Here is a 27,455-nt window from a genome sequence, read left to right on the forward strand (position 1 = left end):
TTGGTTAGAATAAGAAAAATTAATACAAATGATAGAAAATTGTTGTACATTTAATTTCTTTCTTTTAATTTCACCCCTTGCATGCACTGTTCCAGAGCAGCACTACTTTTACTCAAACACAGCACTTAAGCACACTTTTGAGTTACTTATATTTTCATTTTATTTTCTTTAAAAAATAACTTTCATGCTACTTATTAATTGGTTATCATATGTTTTGTTACTGCATTTGTTTCACTTATGTATCTTTGCTCTGTGAATAATAATGTAAACTATATATTCCTGAGATAAAAAGTAATTTAATAAGACTGTATGATTTAAACGCATTAGTTTTAATTGCAAAAAGAACATTTAGACTATTTTCAAAAAGTGAACGCGTTATGAGACACTTATTTTGAAACCTCAGAATCGGAAATAGCTCAGTAAAGTCTCCGCTTTGCTTAACACCCATCTCTGCTGAAGGAGCGGAGGGGCAGAGCGGAGGGACCCCGGTCGTTTTTCAATGCTGGGGAGCCGGGAAGCAGGACCCGCCGGAGGTGGGCAGGTGGCCGCGGCCGGCGGACCGCCAAGCCGGGATCAGGAGACCCTTCCCGGCCGCGCAGGGTGTCGCCTCACCGGCCTGGTCAGCTGGAGGCGGAGACCATGCAGGACTTCAGCCCTGTTTGCTGCAGCCAACGCGATGTTCGGGTAGGCATCATGACGCAGGGATATCTCACAGCACTGAGCTCCTGTTAATAAAAATAAATAAATAATAATAATAATTATGACTTTAAGTTAAATATTAAATATACTGTTAAAAAATCATGACATCCTAGTAATTCCACATTAAAGGCGTAATTATTTCAACTTTAGTCCTTTCTTTCTATTATATCTTTTAAATCATTTGACGTTGTTACTTTTAAATTCATCTATACTTCACACACTAATAATAATAATGATGATCTTTAAAAAGGGGTTGTAAATACTCAGCTGCCACTGTTTTCTGTATTTTTCTGTATGTTTCTTATATTTTTCTGTATGTAATGTCTGTATCAGGGACATTGTCAAAACAAACCGCTACCACCATGAGCAAAAAAACAAACAAATCACAATAATTTGGGACTTCATGAGACAAAATTCGTCAAGTTTATGTTTGTTTGTCTGTTTAAACAAATTTCACTTTTCTCATTCTGTTACAATATATTGTTTGAAATGTATTTTATGGCCTAAAAATAAGAGTTACATTTATAATTAGTCAACAGTAAAAGCACTTAAAAAACATTTAAAACCCCAAATAGTGTTCATTTAATTTTGTTTGTATTAGTATTTTTATATATTCCAGCATTGCTATATTACTGCTGCAGTGGTTAATGTACTGAAAGAGGAAAAGCATAGATTGCTGTTATAAAGTCTTCGTTACACAGATCTGTTATAATTCTGCATCCTGACTTTTTGAGTAAGGAAAGCAGAAAAGCTCAAAATTCTGACACAGGGTCATTTTTTCATTATAGCAAAAGAATATGAGAATATTTTAGCTCCACAATAGATGGTGAGTTTTTTTTTACATCCACGGATGTAAAATTATGTATCCAAAATCAAAATATAAAGCTTTATCATCTTGTATAAACAGCTCCACAAAAATAAACATCGATCTGCTAAAACCTCCACAGAGTTAAACTGTGGAGTGCATCACAACAACCTGAGTGAGCTGCTGTGAGTGAAACTTTTGTTCTGTTTCCCTGCAGGTTTGTGGCCTTTGACTCGTTTCGGGCCTACACCCTCCTGGCTTTCCTCCTGGCCCTGCTGGTCATCACGGTCACCACCCGAGATGTAATTCGGTCCAGATCCGCAGGTAACCCCCAAATGATCAGTCGATTAAAGAGAAGAATAACTAGTAAGGAACTGCCTTGCCTTAATCTCATAACTCTGGATCTTCAGTCATAACTGCCCCGAAACCCATTTAAATACAAATACTGACACCGATAAAAGACCAACTGACACTAAAGTGTTTGTCAAAGTGCACAAGGTGTGTAAAGGTGCTTTACAAAAAGTTGCTTGAAATCAGTTTAAACACTTTTGAGTGATGACTTTGTGTCCCAGGAGTCTGTGTATTGTGTGACAGAGACATCAAGTGATGCTGAAGTAGGGCCAGGCTGTAGTCTTGTGTAATGTCACTGTGAACCAAAAGCTGGTGCAGGCTGCAGCGTCGCATCCAGTGTTTGAGAAAATGGACAGATTATTGTCAGGACCACTTTTGCTGCAGATGTAGTAATAGCATTATAATGTATGCGGGGCCTTTGTGGGAGTAATCAACCCCTGGTAATTAAAAAGACGACAGACACTCAGATTAGAAGATGTAAAACAATAAATATCCTAAATATAGAAAAGAATGAATGATCTATAATATATAAGAGTGCAAGAAGCTGAGGTAGTCAGAGGGAGAAGCAGACTGGCGGGCAGCTGGGTGATGTTCCTGAAGAAGAAAAAATGGAGAAAGCTTTGTGATAAGAAACATTAGAGCAGATTTACTACAAGCAAGTTCTAATTTGGTGTTCAAAGTGCTATTACTGAGGTAGAAACTGCATTGTGGCGAGGAATGGTTGGAGAAAACGTTAACACAGTGGATGGAAGGCAGATGAACAGGTTGGGTGGGGCTGATTGTTGGCAGGTGTGCAGGATGAGCAGAGCTGGGAGCCAGGAATAAGGGAGACCTCGCCCACACCCATCCACAACAAAAACACAGACAGACAGACAAACAAGGGTGGGAGGCACCAAACAAATACAAGACAGAGAAAAAAGGAAGCACCAGGGAGTGTTTAAGGGGAGGATTGTGATGTGGCTGTAGCACAAACCCTATAAACTAACAGAGCTGTTGACAAGAATATAAAACATTTACAAAAAGATGCATCGAATGAACGAGGAGCTCAGATTTTAAAAAGGCTTTTATATATTATTTAGATGTATTTGATATTTATGAGAAAGTGTAATGGATATATGGGATGTGGATACTGTCTGTGGTTTTGAAATTATTGGTAAATGTTTGGTCTATTATGTTGAAATGTCAACAGCATTTTTATTACTATAATTTATTTATTGGTGATTTCTTTATTTATATTTATATTTCAGGGACTGCGGACGAAAAATAGCTAACAGCTAAATCTGATACAGTGGATCTTTTTTATTAGTAGATAAATGTTTTTTCCATCCCTGACAAATGAAGAGGAAAATTAAAATGAAATAAATAAGCCGTTCAGCTTAAACCCAAGATGTTCCCTCACCAGAGTTATAAATGGCTGCTTTGAAACCAAACAAATCTATTTGGTTCGGATGTTTACGTGATTTCAGCTTCATCCTGGCTTATTAGCCCGATGAGTAAGGATGAGGCATCATCTTTCATGGCGGATGGTGACTCATCAGCCTGACTGTTGCTCACAATTACACTTTGAACACATTGGACTCCTGATGTCAGCAGTTATTTAAGTTTAATGTTATCAGTATAGTTTTCTCTTTATAGAAAACTTTCATTATCATCACCTAACACTTCTGTTAAAGAAAACTGTTTTTGCATACTTCACGTCATTAAGTATAATTTCATAACATCACAGTAATCATTAGCACTATATCAACACTCAATAAAAAATGGTAAACGGCCTGCATTTGTATAGCGCTTTACTCAGTCCCTAAGGACCCCAAAGCGCTTTACACTACATTCAGTCATTCACCCACTGTTGATAGCAAGCTACGTTGTAGCCACAGCTGCCCTGGGGCGCACTGACAGGACACTGGCGCCACCGGGCCCTCTGACCACCATCAGTAGGCAAACATGGGGTTAGATCTTGCCCAGGGATTTTTGGCATGCAGCCAGGATCGAACCACCGACCTTCTGATTAGTGGCTGACCTGCTCTGCCACCTGAGCTGCAGCCACCCCATAGAAAAAACGATTATATCTAATTAACCTGTGGTTGGAAACATGAAAAGGGTCTTTGTTAAGCATTTATTTCATCTACAAATTATGTTTCTTTTAACATTATTTTATTACATGGTTGTTATATTACATTTAGAGCCCAATCATAGCTTGTGGTAACTACATTACAGTTTGCTCCTGCCATTTTATCATTGTTTCCATCCATTCATTTTCTACCACCTATCCGGGTTTAGGGGATATTCTTACCGTCACCACCAACAGCTCGATAGGTGAGGGCAGGAATGTAGATCATCCAATAAATCAATAGCTAAGCCTTCAGGCTCAGCTCTCTCTTTGCCACAGTTTCTGCAGTGGGTGTGAGCGCGTGAGTGCTGATGAATAACACATCTGTGGTTCTTTTTCACAGGAGCCCAGTTATGGCACAGCATGACAACAAGGTAAGACACTTAAGTGCAGGTGATTGTGATGTGCAGGTTTGTTAATAATGTGTGTTTGGTGAACATTACAATGGGAGTGTTTGGATTTTAAAACATATCAGAGAGGCAGAGCTGCTCTGAAGGAAGAAATCTTCATATTGGTGAAGATGCTATTGCGGCATTCATTGTTTCCTGAACCTGAAGGCATCCATAGGACAGTGAAGTTAATTTAAACAAAGAAATCAAGAACAAACATGTCTGCATCAAGCTTCTGCTCAAACCACATCTGATCTTAGATTTAAATTATGTCTGACACAACTTGTTTTTCACAAACTGAAAGGTGAAGAGGATCTTGGCTGAAAAACAAAAAGTTGGTCAGCTTAAATTGTTGATATCACACGAAGGAAAGTTTAATTGGATGTTTGTGACTCCTGAAATCAAGTTGATGTAATCAGCTTCAGTAATCAGACGTCTTACTCTGTTGTTCAACTGAAGAAAGAATCGACTGGCAGCAGTGTGGTGGCGTTACACAGTGTTGCTTCATGAATCACCTCTAGCTATGATCTCTTTTTGAGTTTGGACATATGCACAATATTATGCCAGAGACTGAGGTTCAATTAAAACTGAACCTGTAATGCTTTTAGCACCAAGAGATAAATAAAGTCCCAAAATCCAAAACATTTACCGAACAGAGCCAGGAAATATAAATACCAGGGATAACTAGGAATGTAATTCTCTGGGAACACAGAGCAACGAGACATAACAATGTAGGCAATGTGACAAAGGACAGAGGGACGACTGAGACAGTACAGACAGGTAACGAGGGAAATGAAAAAAGGTGGAGAACACAGTTGAAGAAAACATAACAAGACAGAGGGAACACAGAGAACAACGAATACCAAAATAAAACAGGAAGTAACAGAATGGGGAAACAAGATTGTTATTGTCTTTCTTTGTCTCGTGACAAGTTATAGAGGTTAGACTGGAACAGAATAGGGAGCAAAAGGGAACTAAATACAACTGAAAAGTTGTAAATACAACTGAAAATATTGAAAATTAAACCACAGAGAACCCTGTCGAAGTAGAACATAAACAAGACTTATAAACATAAGTGAATAAAAACTCTATCAATATTAAACTAAACACTCACTAATATTACAAAAAAAATAGGAAACAAAGCTCATAGTGGATTCTCAAAAACAAAAATTCAATTCACTTTTATTCATATGGTGTTAATTTACAACAAACGCCTCGAGGTGCATTATTCTGTAATATTAGAAAGAATCCCCAAATGTCACATGACTCCCAATGAGACAAGCACTTGGCAATGGTGGGAAGGAAAACTTAATTTTAAGAGGAAGAAACCTGGTTATGGAATCATCAGTTCACAAGAAATTCAAAACTCAGGGACCACGACAAATATATCCTTCATTAAAACTACATGAGCCCATTGCTCTGTTTTCTTAAAACCTGAATATGGTGGTGTGTTGCTGACTATTTGCAGCAGATTAAGCCAAGTAATACAACACAAACACAAACAATCTTTTAGGGAAATGATTTCAGTCTCTGGGGTGTGAAGGAGTTAAAGCCTGCAGTCACAGTTACAGAAATGTCACACCAGCCCTTTCTGCTAATTTGTGTTTGCTGCTGTCACACGTTCCTGTGCAAATATCATGCACTAATCAGTAACCAGGATACAAGTGTTTATCATGTATACAGGAACCTGTAGCAGCAGGTTTCTCTGCAGACGTAATTTCCTGGATATAACCAGGATAAACCTCACAAGCAGCATGACCATGTAAACACACTCCATGAACTCAGTTATTTTTTACAGATACAAAATCACACAGGAGCTTTGGGCTGACGATGCATTGTTCTATACTGCTACTCATTAAATGTTTCAGCATGTTTCAGTAATTATTCGTAGGTTGTATTTGAAAAAAATGAGTTGTGTTGAGAAGCTTCAAGCTGAGTGTTCACTGTCAACATCCCGGCCTTTTCAGACCAGCCCTCAGTGGCTCTGATTGTGAAATACTCATAACTTCATTAGTCACCTCATCATGAATGGAGATTTAAGACATCCATGCTTCATATACTGAAACCTAGAAAAAGTCTGTGTGACCACAAAGGACAAGGTGGCGTTTTGATATAGATGAAGTTTCTTTTCTTTTCAGTCATTTTATTTCACATATTAGATGGGTTGCTGTAGTAGATCTTTACCAAAACACTTAAAATCATCCAGCTTTTGCAGAATTTGAATTTTCATAACTTTTGAGTTGTCTTTCATATTAATCGGCACCTGGCAGTGATTGAAACCTTCATTCCAAAGGTTTTTAAATTGTTGCCTCTGGTGGGTTACTTCTGCAGCTACCCCTGCTTTCACAGATGCACTGCAGCCTTGACTTTTCTGAATGTCACCCAACAGAGGTCCATGTGACAATGCAAAACTCCAAAACAGTCAGACTGGACACTGGCTGTCCTTCAACTTCCCAGATTGCTACTGCAGCTAATGTTTTGGTGGATTAACGCTAAAAGTTGATCAACTGTGTCGTGCTTCCTGCATCATTCAGTTGTTTGTAGTTTGAAGGTGATTTTTTCTTAGTTAAAAGGTCAAAGATAAAGGACAAAATCCAAGGAAAGGAACAGTTACAACATCCAAGGTGCATTTAAATAATGAGTTTAAAGACGATTAAGTGCGTTATTAAAGCTGAGCCAAGGCTAAAACTTAAGCTTGTGAAAAAACAAACAAAAAACAGGTTATATAATGTTCTGCTTAAATAACGTCAGATTCTGAGTCAATTTATACCTCTGAAATGCTTCTTATACATGTCTGCATGTGCTGAGGATATTTCAGAGGCATTTGCATTTAAAAATGGTAAAACACGATTTGTCAGAAGCAAAGCAGATGCACATTTAAAACGGGAACGTGTTTTATTTGTTACTCTCTAAAAGCTTCTTGGCGCTCATGGTTTGGATGAGCAGTTCAGCTCTGCCGATGTGCAGTGATTCTAAAACAACTTCTCTGCCTTAAATTTGAGTCATCTCTTGTAAATATACTGGAAGGTTTCGTAACACAGAGTATATAAAGACGTGTAGCTTCTCATACTGTATCATGCATGACTGAGTCCTCTGCGAGAGCCGGGTCTCGTCCTGACTCTCAGCTGCAGCCCTGCAGAGCTGATTGCTCACATATGACTGTCTAATTTAATCCCCCTGCTAATATCGCCTGTGTGTGTCAGACTAAACTGTGTGATTTGTCTAACAGTGAAACCTACAGTTTCACTTCATGCGCGTATCTTGTGATGCATGACTCAAATGCCTACTTAATTAGCAGATTAGTTGATCAACAGAAAGTAAATATATGGAATGAATTTGGTTCTTTTTGAAAGACAGGACATGCAGCTGGAAGGTCAAGTCAAGTCAAGTTTATTTATAGAGCACATTTAAAAACAACCAAGGCTGACCAAAGTGCTGTACAGTAAATACAGATAAAAATACAATAGAACACAATTTCGTAAAACACCTCGCTGATCAAAATAAAAAATAAATAAACAAATAAATTAAACCTTTCTAAAAGCCAATGAAAAGAGGTGAGTTTTAAGAGCAGTTTTAAAAGTTTCTAGGCTTTTGGAGAATCTGACGTGTATCAGAAGGTATCAGATTAAACTGTAATTAACCATTACTATAATCTGTATGTCCTGGGGTATGCCTTTACTATGAACAGAGCTGCATTCACGATCTGAAACCTCCCTCTAACTGCAAGCTTGTGACTGGCTGCTTAGTGTTGATACTTAGATAATCAGAGATGCCTAAACAGATTAATAGCAAGCACGAGCTGATATCATGTCGATGTTGTTCCTGGATCAACAAAGCTAATGTTGGTCCAGGTTGGACATCACAAGTGACCAATGAGATTGTAGTGATGTAATAGTTTTGCCACGTGGAAACAAATTCACACCACACACCAAATCGTAAACCTGAGGCTGTAACCCTGACCGCGATCACACCCTGTTCTCCAACCCTAACCCTGACCCTCACACCCCATTTTTTGATTTCTTTCCTGAGTGGACATCGGCAGTTTTTTTCCAAAGTCACAATGATATGACAACACAATGTGATTCGTCATATCCAATGATGCTCCCAGACTAACATTATTGTGTTGATCCAGGAACAACACCAACATGAGGATGTTAGACCTGATAGTCCGTGTTTGTGCCTTTTCGCTTAAAAGATTCTTATTAGAAGCAGGTCACATTTTTTACACATGCATCAAACAGGTGCTGTAAATTACACAGATTTTTAGTTTTTCTCCATCTCATCTTCTTCTTAGTGGATCATCCATCTCACCCAGTCCTTTGCATCCTCTTTTGTCACACCAACAATCTGCTTGTCCTCCTACGCTACACCCATGAATCTTTCTCTATTCTTTTTGTCTGGCATCTTCATCTTTAAATCCTTTGTCTAACATTTTCACTGTCCCTACCCTGCACAGGTTCAAACCATCTCAGCCTTGTCTCTCTAACTTTGTCAGTAGAACACCTCAACCTGATATGTCCAAATACCTATTCTTTCTAATGACTCTCAGTGAAAATCCCAGCATCTTTAAACCTGCCAGCTCTAGCTCTGCCTCCTGTCATTTTGTCAGTGTCTCCAAACCATGCATGACAGCAGGTCTTACTACCATCCTTCCCTTCACGCTTATCTCAGTTGGAAGTTTTTAATTTTTACATTTTTTCAAACTCTGGTTTGAATCCAGCCAGGGGCCTTTCTGTGTGATGTTTGTGTTTGCGTGGGTTTTACTGTGGCTCCTCCTCTCACAGTCCAAAGACATGGATGGTGTTAGGTTAATTACGGATTCTGAATTTGCTGTAGGTGTGAATGTTAGTGTGAATGCTTGTCTGTCTCTCTGTGTGTCTCTCTCTCCTGTGATGGAGGGTGAGCTCTTCAAGGCATACCCTGACTCTCGCCTTAAGACAGCATAGTATAAGCTTCACACCCCCATTATCTGAATTAGAGTAGTAGAAGAAACTGGATGGATGACCCCAAAAGGTTCATTCTGTTCATCTGGACGTAGTGTTTTCAGTGGGAGAAAGTGACTTCTACAGTCTCAGCTGACTGCAGGTTTCCCCAACTTTATAAACAGTACATCAGCACAATGACTGAAACTAGAACAATTGTGTGTGAAGTCAGTTTCTTGATCATAATATGCAAATTTTCATGACCATTTAGGAACAACCACTGATCAAACACCATTGACCAATGGTCATAAGTACCATTCACATTCATAGTGAGGTGTTCTGGACGTGGTGTTTAGAGCTTAAAGGATGGCTTAAGGATGAATGACATTTTTCTCACATAATTTCCATGAAGAACTAAACAAACAAACTTATTTACAAAACTTTCAGTTGTTGTGAAGAAATATTTCAAAAAGTGTATCACGTTAAAGTACTATTGACAATAGAGAACTCAGTTATGAGCATGTTTTTTTCCTTCTCTCCTCTCTGTAAGAAAACAAGAATAATTTCTTTACATGATTGTCTTTCCATCCATATCCTTAGTTTTTTATTTCTGCCACTGGATGGAGCCTGAGCACACAATCATGAATTATTCAGTTTGTTTAGGCAAAAGTGTGACTTTACAATCTCTACGCATAACTTTAAACATGAAATATTAATCTAATAGTGATCTCAGTCATCTCTTTGTATTTTTCCATTAAAATCTGACACCCAAGCTGTTAAACTGTGACCTCTTTAACAAGGAAAATTGTTAAATAACAACACAGATTTAAACTGCATTAAAATCTGAAAATAAGGTTCAAAGAAGGTATGTGTTGCTCGTTTCCAAGTCCTTAATAATGTTTCTCTGAGATCACCATACTTTCAATATCCCCACTCACTGAACCCTCAATTGAATAAGCAGAAGATAATGGATGGATAAATAAGAAAATGAATAATAGTTCCTCTTTAAATAACAACATTATTTGATTCAATATTTCAGGATACGTAACTGTAGAATAATTACTGTACAGTCCTTCACTGGTCAGATTTGGTCTGTTTCCAAATCTGTTTTATGGACTCTTGTTTTGTTATAGTATTCATTAACTGTCAGTGAGCACCATTTAATACTTTACAGTTTTACATTACCTGAAGTATGTTTATGTCACTGTGGAGCTAAACATATGGTGAGGGTAAATGATTTGTGCTGCAAGAATCTTTAAAAGAAAAAGCTTTGTGATCGTGTTTTAAAAGGAAATTCATAAGATTTTCTTCTTGGTCTTCTTCTTGTATAAAGTTACATATAAACCTGCTCAGCATGAGCTGAAAACAGGTAAATATACAGTCGAGTTCAAAGAGAAAATCCTGTAATCCTTTATGTAAATAATCAGAATATGTGAGAATTTACAAGAAATTCAAAAAACTATAAGCGATGACATCAAATCTTTGAATTTGTGGTATTGATCATGGTTTATTCTTTGTTCTTTTACTTTGTACTTTCTGACAGTTCCCATTTATTTGAATTGTTCATTAAAGTACCATTCAGTGATTGTTCTTTATAAATACCATGATAAAAATAAAATTTTTGCTGTGGAATAAATAAAATAGAAATATCTTAATGCACGTTCTCAGAGTTTCAGATCCCCATTTAATGGTGCTGAGCCATGACCCATTTGGCAGTCTGTTTTGTGACCAAGTGGTAAAGGCATTGAAGGGGGAGTCACATTCAAATGGTGTTAGTGGTGCAAGGGGTGGAGGTCGTCCGTTACTCGATGCCGGCTCTAAAGGTTCCATGGGATTCAGCGGAGGTGACAGGGATTTGTGGGCGCCAGGCTGGATGCAACACATCTGAGTTATATAACAGATAGTTGGGTGAGTCCAGGTCAGGGGCAATTTACACTGTACTTAAAATGACAGACACCTCACAAGATGCATTTTAATATCATGGACATAGTAATTGTTTCATTTCAGTTATAGTTCACCCAGTTGAAGATTTTTCATCCAAGTAAAACCAAACTGATTAATAAATAAAGGTCCACTTGTAATCTTCATTTGGACTTTTTTCACCCAGTTTCTATCTTCTATGTATTCAGTGTTTGAGTCAGTGGAGCTGATGACAACAACTTTTGGTTGAAAAATGTTAATAGTGTGAGAAGTACAGCTGTAGCTTGAAGTTACACTCATGTGTCCAAAGGTTGATTCTGTTCATCTGGACGTAGCGTTTTGTGGGAGAAACGTTTCGTCACTCATCCAGGTGACTTCTTCAGTCTCAGCTGACTGCAGGTTTCAATCTTATAAACAGAACATTTGCATAATGACTGAAACCAGCCCACTGAAGGAACAATGGGCTGGGAGGTCAGTTCCTTAATCTTAATTATGCAAATTCTCATGACCATTGATCAACAACCACTGACCAAAACCCGCTGCTCAAAGACCACTGATCAATGGCCATGAGTACCATTCACAGAGAGTTGGGGAATGGCTGCAATCACTGTAAGATGGCGAAAGATGATTGAGAATGCATCAAGACGTTACACTCATGTGCATGGACTTCATGTTAATTTTGGGCTTTTAATGATTTCTGAAACTGTTCTAATTCCTGGGTGGAATGATTGCACAGCGTACCTCTTTAACGGCTTTAAAAAACAAGAATTGGATGTACGATTTTGCATTTTGGGGGGATTTTCCTTAATCCACACAGGGTCAAAGTATAAATACATGCCCACTAATATTTGCCAAAAAGTTAATTCTGTTCATCTGGACGTGGGAGAAATGTTTCATCACTCATTCAAGTGACTCTTGGCAGAATTGGTAGAATTCATTTAATCTGGTTGGTTACATAGCACAAATGTGCAGTAGGCTTGAGGTCGGGACTTTGGGAAAACTACTCCAGAAGCTTAATGTTAGCCTACTTTATCCATTTCAAAACCAGTTGTGATGTTTTTTTGGGATCATTTTCCTGTTCGAACATGCAGCTGTGTTCAAGTTTCAACTGCCTCATAATGAATGTGAGTAAATGCCTGAACAAAACTGTACCAACTGTACAACAGTTACATCAAAGTCACCTTTTGGTTTGTGGACTTGAATTTATTAGAGCTAAGTGGCCATATTTGAATGAGATTGTAGATCATGAAGATAGCTGCTAATTTGTGCTAAGTGTCAGACTAATAAATAATTGGATCACCAACTTCTTCAACTAGCTAGTTCCCAGACTCCAGACATGTGCATCAAAGTCACCACAGCTTTCATTTCAAGATGCCAGCTTTTTAAACAAATCCAAAAAAGTAGAATTATAAAAATATTTTCCACTGTGCAGTTGAATTGAGGGCATAAAATACTTAAAGAGTTTTTTAAAAAAATTTTTTTTAAATCAAACTTTAAACATGTTTGTTTCTGCAGTGAAATGAGTAATTTCAACAGTCTTGTGGGGATTGATGTACTTTGGGACAGCCTCAAGTGGCCGTTAGAGGAACTGCAGATTTTAGCACTGATATGTTGGTTTTATTTTTGGCTGTAGTGTGGAGCTTAGGTCTCGCACTAAATTTTTGCAGTTTATGTTGGGAGCTTTGATTGTTTCAGATTTCTTTTGCCCTTATTTGCATATCCACACTTCCACAGTCTGTCTTGTACTCTTCCTCTATCTGTCTCTGTGGCATTTGGCTGGCAGGATGGGATTGTGTTGTTGCCACCTGCTGTTGCCTGTCAGAGCTGTCTTGTGGGTAATTGTACATCAGGCACAGAGCACGTCTCAGGCAAAGGCTTGCAGGAGATTAGGTGCTGACCCACAATGTGAGCTGACAGCTGAGGAGTGTGAGCCAGCCACATATATCTACGTGTGTGTGTGTTTGTGCAGGGGGGCATGGGAGGGGTGTTGATAACTGAAAAAACAATGTCGCAAGTAATGTAAGTAACAGTTGGCATTTATTTTGAGTCATGTTGTGTAAATGGTGAATGTTAGTTTCCTTTTCACTCTCGTGTGGTCTCCACTAACTCCTGAGGAACATACACATACATGCCAAAAGTATTCACTCACAAATCCAAATCACTGAATTCAAATGTTCCAATCACTTCCATGGCCACAGGTATATAAAAATCAAGCAGGCAGGCAGACTGCTTCTAAAAACATTTGTGAAAGAATGGTTTACTCTCAGGAGCTCAGTGGATTCCAGAGTGAAACCATGATACCTGCAAAACAAGTCCAGTTGTGAAATTTCCTCTCTGCTAAAAGTTATTGGCATTATATAAGCGGAAGCAATTACAAACAACAGCCACTCAGCTATGAAGTGGTACACCACGTAAAATCACTGAACAGGGTCAGCGAATGCTGAGGTACATAGTGCACAGAGTTTGTCACCTTTCTGCAAATTCAGTTGCTACAGACCTCCGAACTTCAAACAGCCTTCAGATTAGCTCGAGAACAGTGCATAGAGATCTTCATGGGATGCTTTTCCAGGGCCGAGCTTCTGCTTCCAAACCTTACATTACTGAGCGCAATGCAAAGCGTCAGATGCAGTGATATAAAGCATGCTACCACTGGGCTCTAGAGCAGTGCAGATGTGCTTTCTGGAGTCACAATTCATGCTTCTCCTTCTGGCAATGTAAAGGATGAATCTGGGGTTGGAGGTTACCAGGAGAGTGTTGTCGGGTGGTTCTTCAGGAGTTGGACTCGCCCCCTTATTTCCAGTGGAAGAAACTCTTCAGCATACCAAGACAATTTGGACAATTTGGCGATGGCCTCTTCCTGTTCCAACATGTCAAAAAAGACATGGATGAGCGAGTTTGGTGTGGGAAACCGTAACTGGCCTCCACAGGGTCCTGACCTCAACCTGATAGAATGCCTTTAGATGAATTAGAGCAGAGACTGTGAGAAGGGCAGGTTGAACATCAGTATCTGACCTCACAAATGTGCTTCTGGAAGAAAAACTCCCATAAACACTCCTAAACCTTGTGGAAAGCCTTCCCAGAAGAGTTGAAGCTGTTGTTGCTGTTTACTTTAACAGCTGACATTTACGTGTGCCCGTCTGCTGTTTGGTGCTTAGTGGGTGTAATAGCTTATTTGGTAAAACCTGCTTCCTGCTGCACCTGGAAGCTCAATAACACAAGTCAGGCTGAGCCACACAGCAGAACATAGAACCAAAACAGAGAGATAACTGTGATTGTTTCTCAGGTTTATCATTATATAAATATGAGAACTATCCAGTGATCAAAAAAGCCCAGCACATACACAGGTGTTATAAATTATTCCAGCTTTGTGGAGTCAAGAGTTACAGGATGTAAACAAATGCCAAATGCAATAAAACTGTTATTGGGAAAGTGAAAGAACTGTTGGTCAAGCATCATGTCAGTGCCATTTGTGTGTTTAAATGATGGTGCTTACAGATGTAGACGAACGTCATGCGACTCATACAATTTGTGTTTGTGGCGTTGGCTTCGAGGAAAGACTCAGTGCTGAGCTACTCTGTGTTCCCACAACAACTGCAAAGTTTCTTAAGAGTTGTGAAACCTGAGTGCAATGTGTGCCTAATTACTTACTGTACATGTGTGTGTGTGAGTGACTCAGCTGTCTCCACACCACCGGACCGGAACAGATTCAGACTGACTGGAAGCACTTGAACCAATCAGATCACTTGGGGTGGAGTGGGTGTGTTTCAGAGTGCACGCTCTGATTGGACCTGGGGTCCGCTGGAGTATAAACAGCACAATAAACCAACTATGAGTGTTTCATCACAGTCAAGTGATGTGATTAAGTCATACATAAAGAATAACAGTGATTACATCCAGACTTTGTTGCTTTTCGTCTTAAAAGTAGTTTACCAAGTTGAATGTTTTTAAGAAGAAAATTAACAAACGTTGTTGCCAAAACTGTACCTGGATAACCTTTACCTGTTGGCATCTCTCTGTTTTTGTCTATACTACAAAGTAAGCATATTATTTTTATGATAATTCCATAAAAATACTCCAAAAGGTACAAATAGCACAAACACGGTTAAGAAGTCCAGTTCAGGTGAAGCTGGCTGACAGCTACACCTCATCAGTCAAAGCTATAATAAATCGGTCAAAATTATTTTTTTGTACTACACCATAAATACGTTTCTACAGTAACGTCTCGTCTTTCGAGCTTCTTTTGACTCCTGGATTTTGCCTCTTGGGTTAAACACCCAGACAAATACAAAAGGGTGGAAACTGTTTGTCCGTAAGTGACAGCGAATTGGGGTCGAGGCCCACACAATGCTGAAAGGAAAAGGGCATGACAAGCGTCAAACTTTCCCTTGAGCTAAAAGTTTTGACAGCATCGATCAACACGCAGACAACATTGTGTTTCTTCTCCTCTGTTTGTCCAATGCATGTCACTGAAACAAGAGCAGGTGTGTTTAGGAGACCGTTGTTGTTGGATCGGTGTTGTTGATACAGGCTGTTGTTGTTGCCCCCCACCCCACCCAACTGCACCCAAACCAGCCCAACCTAGCCCAACCCCATCCCTCTGTACTCCTGATGGCTGCCGGATGGAATGTAGTGTGACTCGGTTATTTTTAGACGGGGTCACTTGAAATACTCCAAGCGGGGCTTCATTGAGGATAAACAGAAGCTGCTCTCGTGCAGTGTGTCACACTTAAAAGCTGAGCTTACCTCAAGCCTAGGTTTGCATTTTGTAACAACTGGAAAACATTTAAATTAGGTGTTTCTTTTTTTCTACCATTATCCGTGATCCAGTTTTTACCTGGCTGTTTTATTTGCACCATTTAGCCCTCTGAAGGTGCCTGAAGACCTTGAGATGTCTCCTGAAGACCATGGGGCAGGATTGAGGTACAAATTTGTGTCCTGGAGAGGAAGCCAGAATAGATTTAAGGAGCAATGACTTGTCTGGTCTGCTAATCCAGATCCAGTAGAAAGAATTTAGCTGTTTTTACAGTTGGAAACATGCAGATATTTGGACAATTTTAGTTGTATTTGTCCCTTTATTGTAGGCTTGAAAACGCATGGATCTGAGATTTACTGATTTTTTTGGCAGAAATGAAGGAGATGATGTAGCACTTTTAACTGAACAAACTCAAGTACTTTAAAGAAAAACTGAAAACTTTTATTTTTGGGGGGTTGGGAGGGTGACCTGAACTTACTAAAGAATCTCAACGTAAAGTTAGATCATACTAAAATTATTAAATTTATAATACATTCAACTTTTGATGTCAGTCTGAATAAAGAAGCACCACAGAACAGATGAACTTTGAAAAGTTGTGTCATTGGGCCATGTCTGTCTGTTCCACTGGTTTCTTATATAACTTGCTTGTTTTGGCTTCATACGCAGACACATGCAGACTGCTCTTTCACGAAGGCATTAAATGTAAACTCCATCAGCTGGAATTCTGATTTCTCGCTCTGTTAATATCAGTCTTTTTACCTGTGTGTCTCTACGCAGAACATAATCAGGTATTAGTTGCGTCAGAGTCAGGTTTTCTGTGGTAAACACCCACATAAACGGGGGGGCAGACACAAGTGAAGAGCTGAGATGTTTTTGCCGCCATTCTTTGCATTGTTTGTCTTTCTATTTTTAAACTGCAGTCACTGGGCTTGTTAGAGGCTCAGATGTGCCGCTTTTTCCGTGTTCTGTTGTTTCAGAGCCTTTTAGTTTCTATTGGACTATTGCCTGAATCCTTCATATATGTGACTAATAGTGACCCACCAGTGGATAACAGTGCTCAGTGGTGGTGTGTAAGAGTCTGGGGCAATGAAACATGATATAGTCTTTTCTCAACAAGTATCCAGCGTGCATGGGGCAGGAGTTTTGAGAATGCACATGTTGAAGGTTGACTACTACTTTAAGTTGTGCAAACACTTTTTGGTTAAATCTAAAGTCAGAAACTGGTGATATTCACTGGAAAATCTTGCAGATAGAGGCTACCAAGAAGTGTAAACATAAACCCAATATTCATACTTTTGATCGGATAATTTTTGGGGGAGTTGAAGGCTGGGTCAATGTCTTGAAATGTGTTTTTTTCCATTCCCATTGAGATTTTGTGGTGTGTTTACTGACATCATTGCTGTTGGTTGGTTGGTCCACTCGGTTGTGGACGTGAATGGGGGCAGTTGCCGATCCAATCACACATTTTCCAAGTCTGCTTGGGCTCCAAGGCTGCCTCAAGGAGTATGGGTTGTTGGTAAACTCTAGTGCAATGTCTGCATAGACAAGTCTGATTGGTCATCTTGATAAAAATCGAACAATTTTATTAAGGTCGCCTGTCAGTATACAAATGAGGATGAAAGATGGCTACTTGCCACCAGCTTACTTTTTAACGTGAAAAGTGTGTTACTCTGCTCAGAGAAATGGGTAGATTTTAACATTTCTTTGAAAGCGTTTTGGTTTGTTCCTTCACTTCTTGTGTCATGATTGCAATGAAGATGATGAGGTTAATATAATGGGTAGTGTTAACAAGTGTTAATGAACAGATTTCAAGATTTTAGCATGTATTTAGAAGGAATTTAGTCAGGAAAAATCACACCTAGCTTCCCTTCTTCAGCCTTAATGCAACAACAGAATCAAGAAAGTCCCCTGAGCAGAAAGTTTGTCTGTCTGGTGACCCCCACCAGAAAGGTCAAGATCAAAGTAGGTCAAAACATCTGCTGAATGTGCATTCATTTCCCAGCTGATGCAAATATTACTGTAAAAGTCAAGCTGGATGGAAAACTAAATGGGATTTACTAATTTCAGAACAAGCAATCATCCATATGGCACTGTATCGCATCACATCCACGAGGCCTCTGTGTCAGCTGTAAAGCTGGATTTGCCAAAGAAATTACCAAGCAACAAGCTCAAACAAACAAATGTGGTGAAACTTTACAGAAGAGCTGCATGTCTTTTTAGGGAGATGTCTGGCTTTCGTGGAATGGATAAATTCTTACCTTGTCAGCCCATCCATGTTGCTATAATTGCTTTGCAATTTTACTGTCACATGTTCAGCACACCATCTTGCCTGGAAAGCAAACTCCTACAGGGCGCTGGAAGTCGAGAGGGGATCAGCAGGTTGAGTTTTCGTCATCAGGGTTATGTGAGACAAGGCTGGGTGTGTGGGTCAGGTGGATGTAAAAGAGATACTCTCGCTTCTCGTGGCCTAGGTGCCAAACTGAAGCATGATTGTGGGGAGGGAGAATTGGACTGAGCTGCAGATAAAGTGGAAGTTTAACTGATAAGTTCTGACTGTTTAATTTCTATGGCTGAACTAAAACAGTTTCTCTTTTTCAACACAAATACAGGGCGTTTTTGGATCGTAGCAGATTACAAATTTATACAGACAATTTGGATTATCATTTTGAGTCAATGCAAATGATCTGTGTTGGATCGGACAGTGTAATAAAAGTAAAAATAACAACGAATTGGTGGAGTCCATCTTTAATGCTGGTCAAGGATGAAAGAATAATGGAGATGACTGCAGACATGTCACTGATTGTGTTAGTAAGCAAAAAAAATGAGGTTCTGGGCAGAAGATGGGCTGCAAAGTGGCTTGCAGAAGTGCAGCAACTGTAAACAACTTTTCTCCATATGAGATTTACCGGTTGCATGCATAGGATGGTATCAGTTAAATCACCTTAGTAGTCAAGTTTAGTTAGTTTAATGCTCTGTTTGTGAGACAGTGAAACTGTGAATATGGAGTTAAAAGCTGTGCAAGGAAAGAAGAAAACCAACCTTGGTGAAGATCGTTTCCAGTATTAGCAGCTGCCAGCAAATGCTAATATGCAATACTTAGGCTGAATAAGCTTTTCCTAAAGACCTGCCAAGAATAGGGATAAATCTGGGATACGTCAGAAATACCACATTAAGTCACACCGTGCTGGAAGTAATTTTTTTCTTTTACAAATGTCCAGTCCCTTTATCAGCATGTGCTGGTAAATTTGTATCAAGTTGCACTCAGAAAGAAAGAACAAGCTCATATTATTAGTGACAGACTTTCAGCGTAAGTCATTGGAGGTAAACGTGGCCTTAAGCTGCCAAACGCTGCAGAGCCACTGGGCTACAGTAGTGATCCTACTTGTATTTGTTAAGCTTCCCCTTCCACACTGTTTACTGCATCAATCATTCACTGGAGTTAAATCAGACTCAGAAAAGAGTTAGGTTCTGTGTAAAATGTAACACAGTCTACAAAACTGTCAGTATTTTGATATTTGTTGGTTAACTGGTGGAAACCTGTCTAGCTGCTGTAGTAACTTGAGCCCCATCACCATTTCCCACCAGCTGTTTCCACCAGGACAGCTGCAACCACAGGACATGTAGTTTCCATCCTCAGCTGGATAAAGTGGGATATTTAATATGAGGAACATGGTTGAGACATTTCCAGCTTTTACACTGACAATGACAGATTAATTTGGTCTGAACAACAGTAGAAATTTCTCTTAGTACACTATGGATTTATGTTTGAACTTGAAATGCTCTTGTTTATTTTAGGTTGGATAAACAATAACAACAATCTGGGAAATGAGTCAGTAGGCTAAATAGACAGCAGGAAAACAAAGGTAACAAGCTACAGGTGAATTTAATCAAACACTAAAGAGGACAGGGCAAATACCAAAGGAAGGAAGCAGACACAGAAAGAAATATGAAGACCTAACCTTTAAAATAAAACAAGAAGTAAACCAAAAAGGAGACCAGAATAAACTTTGACAACGACGAGACAAAGGTGCAGGGTAGACTGAGGCTTTCTTCTGCAGAGTGATCACATTTCATAGGTATATTTTAGTGTAAGAGACTGCTCACACTGAGTTTGAGATTTTTGTAATAACTGGGTCCAGATTTATGCTTTTCTTTCTGCAAATTTTTGCTATTTATTTCCATCATATTCACGAGAAGATAGTAGGCTAAACAGCTCTAGAAGTAGTATTTTGCTTCCTGTTTGAGGTCGTGAGAAAGCACATCAATCTGATTTAAGTCCAGATCTTGACTAGGCCATTACAAAATCTTTTTCTTTGTTCTTTGAGCCATTCAGAGGTGACCTTTCCAGAATCACTGTCCTGGTGATAGATGTTTCTGGTGTTACATTATACACTAGTAAATGCTCATTTATCACATTTTAGCTTTACTAATATTACGTTGCATTACAGCCTGGGGAACTGAAAGTAGCTAAGAGAGGAAAGATGACTTTAGCTGCCTCATACTCATATCTATTTATCACACATGACCTACACACGAGCCACACCTGTGCCTTTCATAGCTGTTTTATATCTGACGAGAACACGAGAGGCTGATAGTGGAGCTTAAATAGGAGGTGATGTTCGGGAACTCCCATCCTGGAGCGGAAAGTTTTATAAATCATCAGGTGGCCCAGAATTCCCAGCAGTGCCACAGCATGGAAACCAGTTTCACATCCCTATTCCCATCCCACACCTGTCTGCACAGTCATCGTGCCAATGTTATTGTAGGCTTCCTAATTTAAACAATGGCATTTGCATTGGAGTGGCTTTTTACTTGGACTAAAATTTATTAATGACCCTCAACGAAGCAGAATTTCAAGCCTCTGACAGCAATGTAATCCCCTTCTTAGTTTGTCAAATGCTGGTCCTATTTTTAATGCGGAGTCACCGTAAAGTGTGTCAGCATGATCTAGTCCAGTCAATTTATTGGAGGGGACTATGAAAACAGACTAAAGCAAGAAATGCAACAGAACTAGAAAACTTAAAAAACACAGAACTCTGGGCAACAGACCCACGACCACGACAATTTTAGCCTTTCATGTCTAAATTATGGAGGCTATTAGAGTAACAGCATCATTAGAGCTCCAAATTTACATTTTAGAGGCCCATTGTTTCAAGCACAGTCAGGAGTGTTATCTTCAATTTAATTAACATTCCTCTGTCTTTGTCTCTTTATAGCTGGGAGATCATTGATTCAGGCCAGGACAGCCGGACTGGGGTTGGACCTCAGCTTACTGACTCCCTCAGACTCTTCCTGCAAGAGACATCAGCTTTCAAAAAGCAAAACCCAGGCAAGGTGAGGCAGAGACGACATACCTGATGTATGTCATGAACAAAGCATATATGTATACTGTATATATATATATATATTTAGTATAACAATTAGTTAATAAATTATTGAAATCTGTATAAAACAATTCTACCATTCAGCATTGTTGGAAAATACCTGTTTGCTTTATAACTTCACTGTCTGTAATTTGTGTCTGAAGCTGAAGCTTGGAGGGATTTTGCATATCTGTAAAACCAGAAATACTAAAACAGTTTATTGTTGAGGGGGAGTTTAGTTTGTAACTGACAGCAAAAAGTTCTTTGTTTTTGCCTCTCTGTTTTAGTTTTGCCTGCTGGTTTGCAGTGTGTGCACTTTCTTTGCTGTCTTAGGACGCTACATTCCAGGGATCGTTATCTCGTATATTCTAGGTGAGTCCTCAAAGATTTGCTCAACAAAAGGTCAAGTTATCAACTGAAAAACCCATTTGAATCACATTTTTTGTCTGGTTTCCGAGAGGTAACCCTTGTGTTGTCCTCGGGCCAAAAATGGTCCATAGTTGAATAGCAAACAAGTAGATGGGAATCCCAAGGACAGCACAAGTTAAACAGCACATATGATGAATATCGCATGCTGAATTTGAGCTTGCTGTACACATTTTATTCTGCAAAATAAGCTGACATTGTTTTTCTTCCTCTGTGAAGTGTTGGGTGTCTTTCTGTGGCCTCTGATTTCATCTCATGACATCAGCTCGTGGCTGGAGCCAGTTCTGCAGAAGCTGGACTTTGGCATCGGCGAGTTTTTTCAGAAAATCAAAGAGAACCACGGTAAATATCATGCAATTTGTTTTTACTCATTATCCAAACAAGGACATGAGATCAGGAAGTGACTCACCATGTGTTTTTTTTTAAGACAACTACCTGCCAAACTGCTGCAAACCTATATGACCTTTATTTTTCTATTATGTAGACCTAACCAGAACAAATCTTTAAAAACTTTAACTGAAGTTTTGTTGCAACTCGTAAAAGTCTCCTTTGGCATATGCAATATGAGCCATATATCTCAACAACACATAACAAGCATAATGTAAGGGTCTGTCGTTTCTGCTCTGCAGTTCATTAAGACTGTTTTTTCATTTGACCCAAAGTTAAGTGTGCAGGTAAATTGACATTAAGGTCACGGCTTGACCTAGATTTGACATTATTTTGAAATGCTACATAGCATGTAGGAACTATTGTAGAAATGTACACTGAATGTGGAGTAGATTTTTTATAAGAATGCTTATTTAAATAGCGAATAAACATTAAAAAGATTTGTTATCATGTAAAAATCAGTTTACCTTTTTTATCCAGTATTTTGCCAGAGAACTAAATCAGTCTTATCCATATTTTTCTTTTTTTTTTCTTTTAGAAAAGCGACTCCTGCAGGCTCAGAATGAGAAAGAAGGCATTGAGTCAGACCTCTCCTCTATGTTTCCAAAGGTTGGCTAATCATCTTCTCATCTTAATGTAATTATGCCTCTGTTGACTGATAGCATCCAGTTAAAGCTAGTAAAATTCAATACACATGATCCACATCACCATCAGCATGGGACAAATTCAATGGCAAGAAATGCTTTAACGTTTTTCTCCTCATGCCAAACACTGAGCTGCTGGTTGAATTCACTGAGTGCACTTCCCTGTCACGCTCACTATTAGAGCGTTCAAATCACTGTGCAAATATAATGAATGCAATGCAGAAAGAATGTGTTGTATGCCTTGTAAGCCTCAAGTGACTTCAGGATTCTGCAGTTTCATGCACTTAGTTGTTATGCGGCTTCATCTTTTAGTCCCGGATGTCACCACTTTGTCTGAGTCAACCAATTACCAGCTCAGATCTGGGTTTGCACTATAAAATCTGATGTCTGCGTGTGTCTCTCTCCCCCAGCTCGACTCCACAGTGTGTAAAGAGATGTCTGTCTCGGACACAGAGGTGTCAGATGTCACATGGACAGACAATGGTACTTTCAACCTGTCAGAGGGACACACACCACAGACTGAGAACTCAGAGGGTAAGTTTCATTTGACGCTCTTCTGACTGACGCCGAGAGCTACTTTGTGTCTCACATATTTAGGTAACTGGTGTTTCTTCCTTTTTGTGTCGGGGCCACTTTGATCAGACTTTGACAGAGAAGAACCATTCATTGGTGGCCTACTTGAATTCCCTTCACTTGATAATGGCATGACCACCAATGGCGACGACGACGACGACCTCAGCCTCGGCCTTGCTTCACCTCCAACTCGGCTCCAGGATCCAATCAAATCCAAGCACGAACCTCAAGACCAGTCCACCAATGCCCTCGATTTGGTCAACCAGATGGCAGGTGAAGTTATCACCGCTGCAGTCACAGCTGCCATCCAGGAGAGAATAGAAGCAGCAGTCAGCTTCATGACGCCAACTGAAGACCCCAAGCGGGCGGGACTCACAGAATCGAGCAGGCTGCTGGAGCTGACCGAGGAGTCGGACAGCGAGGTGGAGGACTTTGAGCTGCTGGACCAGTCAGAGTTGGAGCAATTGGAGGGGGAGCTTGGCCTCGGAGAGAAGGCCAAAGCCAAAGAAGAGGTGCAGACCGACAGTCCCGCCTCTTCTGGCTTCTTGTCCAAACTCCTTAAACGCCACTGACGGATGAAAAGTTTGAAAGCAGATGGTGAGGTGTGGTTTCCAGAGGACATGTGGAGGGGAGGCAACTTTATAGAGCTGTGAGAACACAGAGTTTCAATTTAGCTTCTTCCTGTTAAGCAAACATCTACAGAAATGATCAGATAGTGCTGTCTTTTTTTTAAATCGAACCAGAGTAGCCCAAAGCTGAGACCACACCATATACCCTAATAATGGCTGACCAAACTGAGGCCTCTAAGATGATTTCAGTAACTAATGAAAGATCCAGGCTCATCTGAAAACAGGCGTATGGATTTTTTAAATTTATACTTTTATTATTTGCTATCAGTCAGGTGGAGGCTGGTCACTCACGTTTATAAGGCTTTATATGACTTTCAAATTAACACTGAATTGACTTAGGCGTAGTTTTTAGGTTACAGTGTCGCTATGTGGCAAGTGTGCAAAACTAGTGTAGTACAAACTAATACAGTACAAATGCTGACTTCCCATAAGACTCAAATCTTGTGACATACTACTCCACTACTACTCCTTGGGTTGGTCCTTCACATAGAGCTGAGAGAAATTAGACATTTAATTACGCCTATGAGTCAAGTCACAGCAAGGATTAAGTCGGCTTTATTTAAAGAAGCATGAAATGCTACACAAATAAAGGCTAATCTACACTATTGAGCCCTGCTCTAAAAACAGACATAGATGTAAAACTGTCTGTGAAGCAGGATTTAAGAAACAAGTGCTTAAAGTTAAAGTTTTAAAAACATGTTTGGCGCCATCTTCTGTCAGTACAGAACATGACGTTATGTGGTTAGTTCGTTACTAATAGACTTATATTAGTTTATATTAGCTAACTTGTGACAGAATCGATAGCTCAGAGGAAAAGTAATGATACTAAAACTAAAAATCATTCTAACGAGATCACTTCTTTGCTGCCCCTGACTGCAACAATGAGTTTTATGTTAACAAACTGAGGATATACTGTCCACTTTCACTGTCTGTCTCTTTTGCAGGAAGTGGCTGGCTGCTGTTTGGCTAGCTGCACCAAACAGGAAAATTAATCTGTTAGTCGTAATGTTTGGATTTGTAAAGCACTTTGTAAATGAGGACTGTGTGGAGCAGAGCCTGTTCCTCACCAGGTCGGGTGTACTGAGCCGTGACATCAGCTTGCAAAGCAGATATTGGCAAGATGCCATCAGCACTATTTTATGCAACACAAAAAATTTCTCTCTTTAACGAAACACAACCAGTTTACTACATAACAGGTTACTACATGAGTATCAGACCAAAAACATAACAGTTTTTTTTTTTTTTTTTTACCAAAGGGTATTAGAAACCCTAACACTCATCAGCATGTCCACAGGAAAAATGGGCCATTATGTTGTAAACTGTCTGGATGTGCTCAAGAAGAGAAAGATTATCTTATGACATAAAAAGTGCTGAATGCATCAGCTGATTGCGCTGCTCAGTAAACTTGGCCAGAGGAGGAAAAACCAGTTTATGTCAGCCCGGTGAAAGCACCTGTCACCTGTCTCAAACAGGCTCTCCTCCACACAGTCCTCATTTAGAAAGTGCTTTACAAACTCGAACATTAACAGGTGGATTTTCCTGTCTGAGTGCAGCTAGCCAAACAGCGACCAGCCACGTCCTGCTAAAGAGACATACAGTGAAAGTGGACAGTATATTCTTGGTTTTAACATGAAGCTCATTGTTGTAGTCAGAGGCAGCATAGAAGTGATCCTCTTAGATTGATTTTTAGTTTTAGTATCATTACTTTTCCTCTGAGTTATCGATTCTGTCCCTAGTTAGCTAACATAAACTAATTTAAGTCTATTGGCCGCAATCAACCAACCGATCACATGACGTCACGTTCTGCACTGACAGAAGATGGAGCTAAACATGTTTTTAAAACTATAACTTCCAGCAAAATTCAAGGATAATTTTACATCTATGTCTGTTTTTGAGAACAAGGCTCAATAGTATAAATTAGCCTTTTCGTGTGTAGCATTTCAGGTTCCCTTTAAACACAAAGATATTGTGTGGTGTGGTCCCAGCATGACAGGCAGGTGACTGGTTGATGACAAATCTCCTGCTCTTGATTTTTCATCAGTTGTGGCTTTTTAAAACAGCTGAATGGTATATGAGGTCAAAATTTAGGATTGATGAGCATCATATAAACACTTAATATTTCATTTATCACCTGCTGTTATTTAGTTCTAAGCAAATAACGATATTTTTGTGTTTATTTATGTATTTGTGAAATTCTTTTATGCCTGTAAATCATTTTGTATTGTTGCATAACAAATAAAGGAGTGATTATTCACAAAATACAACAAACGTCATATTACGATTTATACCTTTTTATAAACCATCTCGAGGTCTATGCAGTTAAATCCTCTCAGACACATTTTGGGGCCTTATGGGGAAAGGAGGTCATTAGTTTAAATTGTGAATTTCTTTTTAATATTTTATGTTTTGATCACACTTTAACACTAATATTTATTGTCTTTTTATGCACATTAATATCTTTACATATGCATACAGCTAAATTACAGTGTGTGATTAAAAGCATTTAATAAATACATATCTGCAAGTGCTAAAAGTAGTCGCATTAGAGTTCCCCAGACTTTGAATCAAGATTCAAAGTTGGGACTTAAAAGGTAATCTAAGTATAAAAATTCACTTTTTAAATTGTAGTTTAGGAGTAAATGTTAACTGAACACAGGTGTTATTGTAGCAAAGACTGTATTTTACCAGTGAGTTTGTATAGTGGGCAGGAAAACTTCCTATCACCTGCTGTTAGTATCATAACTGACAGGATTTAGTTGCTTCCAGGACAGGCTCCAGGATCCCAGGCTGGATATCTGGGAAGAAAAGGACGAATAGATATGGTTGAAAAACCACTGCTGCTGCTACTCAGCTCATAACACATGAATCAAACTTCAGTGCTGAAACAATTCTTCCAACTACATTACCCACAATTCCATCAAATCAGTTGACAATCACAAGGGAACCAAATAATCTTTAATATGTAGTTTATTATTAAAATTTGGATTTGAATTTTACCTGTACCTGCTTTACCTTTATGTTTCATGCATATGTTATTGCAACTTGCAGAAGGTATCAAAATTACTGTCTCAGCTTTAGACATGAAGATATTTAATCTGAAAACTGAGTGTATGTTTAATTTGTCACAGTAGGGGAAGCACAGGGAGGATTAATGATGGCTTCACTCATCTTAGAGGAGGTCCCGTATGTGGTCATGCTGATTCACAGTCACAGCTTTCTCTGACACTTAGGGCTTATCTCATTTCTCTAATTATGATCACTGAGTCATCATGAGGGAAATTGCAATTTCAAAAATGTATCTAATAGACAGAGAAAGAGTCTATCCTACATTGTTTATGTACTAAAGAGGCAACACAGCATGAATATACAAACCACAGTGTGAGGAGCACCTCTTAGTCTTGTGAGATTTTTTGTAAGATGATTGGTTGCATAATATGCAACCAATCATCTTACAAAAAATCTCACATTAACGGTGAGGGACAGA

The 27,455-nt window shown here is 39.2% G+C and overlaps 1 protein-coding gene across 1 annotated transcript; it reads left to right on the forward strand.

Annotated features, from left to right (window-relative positions):
* The first annotated feature begins 447 nt into the window (after window positions 1-447).
* retreg1 (reticulophagy regulator 1) lies at window positions 448-27,397 on the forward strand. The gene is made up of 9 exons (XM_086273080.1): window positions 448-684; window positions 1,722-1,828; window positions 4,309-4,339; window positions 21,166-21,283; window positions 21,600-21,684; window positions 21,958-22,080; window positions 22,664-22,734; window positions 23,180-23,303; window positions 23,412-27,397. Exons 1-9 carry the CDS (start codon window positions 500-502, stop codon window positions 23,912-23,914), a joined length of 1,347 nt encoding a protein of 448 aa, XP_086129206.1. The 5' UTR covers window positions 448-499; the 3' UTR covers window positions 23,915-27,397.
* The last annotated feature ends 58 nt before the right edge of the window (window positions 27,398-27,455 follow it).

This window comes from Aulonocara sp. 'chitande type north' Nkhata Bay, linkage group LG18 (genome assembly GCF_057382095.1).
Source record: "Aulonocara sp. 'chitande type north' Nkhata Bay isolate Kocher_YH1m ecotype deep benthic linkage group LG18, A_spYH_male_GT1.1, whole genome shotgun sequence".
NCBI classification, from domain to species: domain Eukaryota; kingdom Metazoa; phylum Chordata; class Actinopteri; order Cichliformes; family Cichlidae; genus Aulonocara; species Aulonocara sp. 'chitande type north' Nkhata Bay.

Excerpts from the sequence above, each read along its gene's own strand:
- retreg1 (XM_086273080.1), top strand. The coding sequence starts at position 500 with ATGCTGGGGAGCCGGGAAGCAGGACCCGCCGGAGGTGGGCAGGTGGCC. Across the intron at positions 4,340-21,165 it reads TGGCACAGCATGACAACAAG|CTGGGAGATCATTGATTCAG; the intron begins GTAAGACACTTA and ends GTCTCTTTATAG. Across the intron at positions 23,304-23,411 it reads ACAGACTGAGAACTCAGAGG|ACTTTGACAGAGAAGAACCA; the intron begins GTAAGTTTCATT and ends CACTTTGATCAG.